This window comes from Entelurus aequoreus, linkage group LG07, assembly GCF_033978785.1.
Source record: "Entelurus aequoreus isolate RoL-2023_Sb linkage group LG07, RoL_Eaeq_v1.1, whole genome shotgun sequence".
Classification (NCBI taxonomy): domain Eukaryota; kingdom Metazoa; phylum Chordata; class Actinopteri; order Syngnathiformes; family Syngnathidae; genus Entelurus; species Entelurus aequoreus.
This window is the reverse complement of record NC_084737.1, coordinates 10,176,530-10,183,764: the sequence shown is the minus strand read 5'-3', so window position 1 is coordinate 10,183,764 and position 7,235 is coordinate 10,176,530. Positions and strand designations below refer to the sequence as shown.

At 38.5% G+C, this 7,235-nt stretch overlaps 1 protein-coding gene across 1 annotated transcript in view; it reads right to left on the bottom strand.

Annotated features, from left to right (window-relative positions):
• Positions 1–284: 284 nt before the first annotated feature.
• Positions 285–7,235, bottom strand: part of LOC133652949 (neurotensin receptor type 1-like) — a 94,601-nt gene continuing 87,650 nt past the window's right edge. The window contains exon 4 of the mRNA XM_062051907.1: positions 285–952. Within this exon, the coding sequence (XP_061907891.1) occupies positions 694–952 (259 nt within the window). The 3' untranslated portion in view covers positions 285–693. The remainder of the gene's footprint in view (positions 953–7,235) is intronic.

Sequence of the window (7,235 nt, the reverse complement as noted above, 5' to 3'; positions counted from 1 at the left end):
ACACACGGATGTCGCTTGTTGATGCAGTACAGCCTGAGGGATGGAAGGTCACGGGCTTAGCTGCTTACGTGCAGTGATTTCTCCAGATTCTCTGAACCCTTTGATGATATTACGGAGCGTGGATGGTGAAATCCCTAAATTCCTTGCAATAGCTGGTTGAGAAAGGTTTTTCTTAAACTGTTCAACAATTTGCTCACGCATTTGTTGACAAAGTGGTGACCCTCGCCCCATCCTTGTTTGTGAATGACTGAGCATTTCATGGAATCTACTTTTATACCCAATCATGGCACCCACCTGTTCCCAATTTGCCTGTTCACCTGTGGGATGTTCCAAATAAGTGTTTGATGAGCATTCCTCAACTTTATCAGTATTTATTGCCACCTTTCCCAACTTCTTTGTCACGTGTTGCTGGCATCAAATTCCAAAGTTAATGATTATTAAAAAAAAAAAAAAGTTTATCAGTTTGAACATCAAATATGTTTTTTTTGTAGCATATTCAACTGAATATGGGTTGAAAATGATTTGCAAATCATTGTATTCCGTTTATATTTACATCTAACACAATTTCCCAACACCTATTGTAACTTGGCAGGTCGTCCCGTACGAATAAAAAACGATCGCCCGAACAATCCAAACACATAAGCCGGTGACAAAGTCCAAGTGGTACACCCGAGGTACCGCGCGGTACGTCCGTCAGTACGCCGTCTCCTTGATGACGTTGGTGGAGATGGTGTGGTTGCTGGAGTTGCTGAGGGAGTGTCGGGTGAGGGGCCGGGCACGGCGCCCGGGGGAGCGCCGCCCGCAGGGCAGGCACAGGTAGCGCAGCGTGGAGAAGAAGACCTGGCGGAAAGGCGCCGACACCAGGTTGTAGAGGACGGGGTTGATGGCGGAGCTGACGTAGAACAGGACGTTGGTGAGCATGTAGAAGTAGTGGTAGAAGTCGTACAGGTTGCTGAGAATGAAACAGGAGACATTCTTACTTCATACAACTTACTACTGTGAGAATGAGATATGTTTAAAGGCCTACTGAAATGATTTTTTTTTATTTAAACGGGGATAGCAGATCTATTCTATGTGTCATACTTGATCATTTCGCGATATTGCCATATTTTTGCTGAAAGGATTTAGTATAGAACAACGACGATAAAGATTGCAACTTTTGGTATCTGATAAAAAAAAAGGCTTGCCCCTACCGGAAGTAGCGTGACGTAGTCAGTTGAACATATACGCAAAGTTCCCTATTGTTTACAATGATGGCCGCATGAAGTGAGAGAGATTCGGAACGAGAAAGCGACAATTTCCCCATTAATTTGAGCGAGGATGAAAGATTTGTGGATGAGTAAAGTGCAAGTGAAGGACTAGTGGGGAGTTGAAGCTATTCAGATAGGGAAGATGCTGTGAGAGCCGGGGGTGACCTGATATTCAGCTGGGAATGACTACAACAGTAAATAAACACAAGACATATATATACTCTATTAGCCACAACACAACCAGGCTTATATTTAATATGCCACAAATTAATCCTGCATAAAAACACCTGCGTGTTTGTTATGCTAGCTCCTAGCTCCTCTGCTAGCTCCTAGCTCCATAGAACACGCCAATACAATTCAAACACCTGATCAACACACACAATCACTCAGCCCAAAAGACCGTTCACCTAACCCAAGGTTCATAAAGCTTATATATTTTAAAAAAGTTACGTACGTGACGCGCACGTACGGTACGGTACGTGTTATGCTAGCTCCTAGCTCCTCTGCTAGCTCCTAGCTCCATAGAACACGCCAATACAATTCAAACACATGATCAACACACACAATCACTCAGCCCAAAAGACCGTTCACCTAACCCAAGGTTCATAAAGCTTATATATTTTAAAAAAGTTACGTACATACGCAAAAAAAAGCCAAAGCTGCATACTCACAGTAGCACGTCTGCGTCTTTGTCATCCAAATCAAAGTAATCCTGGTAAGAGTCTGTGTTGTCCCAGTTCTCTACAGGCGTCTGTGTATCCAAGTCAAAAGTCCTCCTGGTTAGAGTCTCTGTTATCCGAGTTCTTCCATCTTGACTGCATCTTTCGGGAATGTAAACAAAGAAGCGCCGGCTGTGTACTGTTGTGGCTGACTACGTTCGAAAAATACGTCCATTTCGCACCGACAACTTTCTTCTTTGCTTGCTCAGCTTCCTTCTCCATAATGCAATGAACATGATTGAAACAGATTCACGAACACAGATGTCCAGAATACTGTGGAATTATGAAATGAAAACAGAGCTTTTTCGTATTGGCTTCAATGTGGAAGGCATACCCGTGTTCGCCGGTCTACGTCACGCGCATACGTCATCCTCAGAGGCGTTTCGAACCGGAAGTTTAGCGGCAAATTTAAAATGTCACTTTATAAGTTAACCCGGCCGTATTGGCATGTGTTATAATGTTAAGATTTCATCATTGATATATAAACTATCAGACTGCGTGGTCGGTAGTAGTGGGTTTCAGTAGGCCTTTAAGTGTTCTTTTTTCATCCATAGTCATGTTTAAATCAGCTAGTATTTTCAAGTTTTCACTTTCATGAAAGTGAAATCACAGAAATGGTAAATTCTCAGGAAAACAAGAAGTCAACAGACTGCTGTGACTTGGACTTTTCTCTGATCAAGGAAATTGTTGATTTTATAGCTGTTCCCTTCACTTATGTATGTAATATTTCTTTTATAAAAGGTGTTTTCCCAAAGAAAATGAAAACGGCAAAAGTTATTCCCATCTTCAAAAGTGGAGATAAGCATCAGTTCACCAACTATAGGCCTATTTCTATACTCTCACAATTTTCAAAAATCCTTGAAAAATGATTTGTGTCAAGATTAGACAGTTTTACTGATAAGCATCACTTGCTAAGTGAACACCAATACGGTTTTCGACCAAACAGGTCCTCTTCCATGGCAGTGATGGAACTAGTTGAGGAGGTAACCACTGCAATTGATAAGAGGGAGTTTGCTGTTGGCATTTTTATTGACCTGAGCAAGGCCTTTGACACCATCGATCACACATTGCTTTTAAACAAAATGCAGAGGTATGGTTTTAGAGGTCTTGCTCATGATTGGTTGAAGAGTTATCTTGGTGGCAGAGAACAGTACGTGCATATGAATAATGTAGATTCAGATAAAAAGATTACAACACATGGAGTACCCCAAGGTTCGGTACTGGGACCAAAATTGTTTTTATTGTACATTAATGATATCTGTAAAATCTTTAAAAAACTCAAATGTATTCTCTTTGCTGATGATACAAGTCTGTACTGTTCTGGGCAAGACCTTGGCCAACTCTTAGGGACTGTAGAGAGTGAACTCCACATACTAAAGCAATGGTTTGATGCCAATAAACTTATCAATCAACCTAAATAAAACAAAATATATAATTTTTGGAAATAGGAAAAATAACAGTGTCATATAAGAATTGATGATATGGAGATAGAAAGGGTGTATTCAACAACATTTTTGGGAATCCATACAGATGATAAATTAAATTGGAAACTGCACATAAATATACTTAAGACAAAGATGGCAAAAAATATTGCTATGTTGCATAAAATCAAAAACTCCGTAAATCAAAAGGCTCTTATCATGTTATATAATTCTTTTGTACTCCCTTATCATAATTATTGTGTCGAAATCTGGGGTAACAATTACAAAACAAACATTAAATCTATATTCCTACTTCAAAAGAAAGCGATTAGAATGGTAAATTATGCAGATTATCATGACCATACCAATGCTCTGTTTATGAAATTAAAAACATTAAAACTGCACGATCTTGTTGACCTCAACACTGCTATTGTGACGTACAAAGCTCATAACCACATGCTGCCTGGATGTCTACAGGAGAGGTTTAAACCCAGAGAAAATCCCTATGACCTCAGAGGTTCAGCTGTCTTCCAGAAAGCTAAGATAAGAACAAGCTTAAAAAGTAGATGTGTTTCTGTCAGGGGGGTTCAACTGTGGAACAGCTTGGATTATTCCTTAAAATGTTCCAGTTCTATTCACACATTTAAAAAACACTTTAAGACTAATGTCTTGAAAAAATATATCACTCTTGAATCAACACAGTAGTTAATACTATGATTAATGTTGATTCAAATACTAAATGTGGGATATAAATAATAATGGAAGTACAATTGTTTGTATATAGTATATAAATTGGTACAAAGGTTTAACACGTCTACAAGGATATTTCACATGCCTTTACTGTGTATATAATTGAACTGTGTTTATGTTATGTATAATGTGTATTTATAATATGTTGTACAAAGGACATTTAATAATTTTCGGAAGTTTATTTTGTACTTGACATTGTTTATAGGGTTAGGCGCAATAAGTGTTCAACTTCAGCCTAAACCCTTTCGGTCTGCAACATTTTCATTTTCAATTTATGAATGTACAAATGATAATAAATAAACAACTGTTTGTTTATTTTGTTGACGATTGACCGAAGAATAATAAACTTGAACTAGTATTTTCCCATGTAGTGTGTTTTCTCCTGGCCTCCTTGCTTTTATCTTATGTCCGCTAGTAAACTCTTTGTTTTGTCTTAAGGGCTCCTGTTTGTCGGCTCACAGAGCTGTTTTGGCCAGTTCCTTAGCTGTTTTGACGACGCCCCTGTGTCAGAAAAATTGTACGTAAATTATCAAAAAGCTTTCCGTTCTGAGTTCCCAATGAACAGACAAGAGGCTGTCTTTGTTGCACCAAGCAAAGGCTTGGAAAATTCCATTGTGTACGATGGGAGGAGACGGGAGGGGGTTGTCTATTGTCATCCAAGACCTGCCCAGGCTGAAGCCAGGACCAGCCCAAGCCCGAGGCATCTTTTTCTTTTGTGTTAATGTGACCGAAAACAATGATGTTTGATGGTGATTTAACCTTCAATTCCAACCCTTGATGCTGAGTGCCAAGCAGGGAGGCAATGTGTCCCATTTTATAGTCTTTGGTATGACTCGGCCGGGGTTTGAACTCACGACCTACCCATCTCAGGGCGGACACTCTAACCACTAGGCCACTGAGTAGGTTACTCAACATATATGCTGAGGTTTTTACTCAACATATATGTCATCCAAAAGAACTTGGGAGTGACCAATGTGTTTTATTCCCTGAGAGGAAGACTGGTCGCGCAACACTACTCTTTATATATACACCGTATTTTTACGGACCATAGGGCGCACCGGATTATAAGGCGCACTGCCGATGAGCAGGTCTATTCAGGTCTAATTTCATACAAAAGGCGCACCGGATCATAGGGCGTATTAAAAGGGTCATATTATTATTAATTTTTTCTAAATTGATGACATTGCTAATCCGTGGCTCACTAGTGCAATAACAACAGTCCTGTGAAAAAACGTCCGACCGTAACTCCCTAATAACTAAAGTTCCTTGGGTGAATAATGTAAACTCACTATACCGGTATGTTTTAGCGATTTCATGGCGAGTTTACTGACAGATATAAGTAAGAACTTTACTCTACTTTATATTACACTGCAAAAACTGAAATGTAAGTAAGATGAAATATCTCCAATAAGGGTGATATTTGCTTATTGTCTGTCTGATAAGATAATTCTTCTCACTAAGCAGATTTTATGTTAGTGTTTTACTTGTTTTAAGGGTTTTGGTCCTAAATGATCTCAGTAAGATATTACAGCTTGTTGCTGAGATTTGATGACCTATATTGAGTAAAACATGCTTGAAACTAGAATATCAACTGTTGCAAAGCTGGGTCATCAACACTCACAAATATAAAACTACTTTTTCAAAGAAATAATTTCTTATTTCAAGCATGAAAAAAAAAATCATGATGCCGAGCGCATATCATTATGTCAAGATAATGGCACTAGCATTTACTTTGGGTTTTGTATCATCATGAAAAAAATTAATATAGAGTAGTGAATGGGGAAATATGTCAAGTGTGGCGTGAGAAAGGGTTACATTTTTCAACATATTGAGCAAAAAGGTCTAATTTTTTTTTCTACCAAGGAAAGTACACTTGTTATTAGTGAGAATATACTTATTTTAAGGTGTTTTGGGGTTCATTGAGGTTAGCTAATTTGACTTGTTTTGGAAAGTCTTGACAAGCCGAAATTTCTTGTTCTATTGGCAGATAATTTTGCTTAGTTCAAGTAAAATACCCCTCATTTTTGTATTTTTTTTCTTATTTTTGAACACTGATTTTTTGCAGTGTAGAAATGGCAACAGCGGAGGATGAATATCCCATAACAAAAAGATAGAGAGAAAAAGAAGCTTATCGGACTACAAAGGCGGACTTGCGCACATTTTCAGGACATATGCAGATCCCAAATACACATCAGCAAGTACCAGAAGGTAAGAAAAGTTGGTTTTGCATAATATTGTGAAACAAAACGCCAGGTAAGATGTCTGCTAATAGGTGCCATTTTGTGGTCCTTATACGCACACCATAATAATACTCGTATGTTTAATGCGCCGACAATCCATCAAGCGGTGCGACTTCATAGCTTACCGAAGTCGTACTAAAAACATTTTGACAGATTTTTGAGTGCCATGTGTAATGTTCTATATTCTCAATGGAACATTTAAAGTTTTGATGTTGTTTACTGCCATCATATTGCAGTCTCCACGTATCTCTTATGTGTGACTACCATCTACTGGTCACACTTATCATTACACCATGTACCAAATACAATTGCTTCGAGGTCGGTGAGCACAACCAGAATTATGCCGTACATTAGGCGCACCGGGTTATAAGGCGCACTGTCAATTTTTGAGAAAATGAAAGGATTTCAAGTGCGCCTTATAGTCCGAAAAATATGGTAGCTGCACCAGACTATAAACCGCAGATACAGTATATACCAGTACAAAATAATTTTTAAATGTTTATTTATATACCTTAATTGTTTGTAACACAGCAGTAAAACGGCTTGTCATGCAAAACCGAAGTCATTGTCATCCACCCACTAACTGCGGAAGCTAGCTCTCCAATTAGCTAAAAATTTTTTCCATGGTGACGTTTTGGTAAATGTACTGAGGAATTTTTACAAAATGTTTAAAATACTGGTCAAAATTGTATTGCACCAAGAAATGTAAGGATGCTTGATTTATTTAACAAAAATTGTACTACATTTTATTCATGACCAGTGTTGGGACTAACGCGTTACAAAGTAACACATTTCTGTAACGCCGGTACTTTCGGCGTGAAATAGTAATCTAACGCGTTATTTTTTATATTCAGC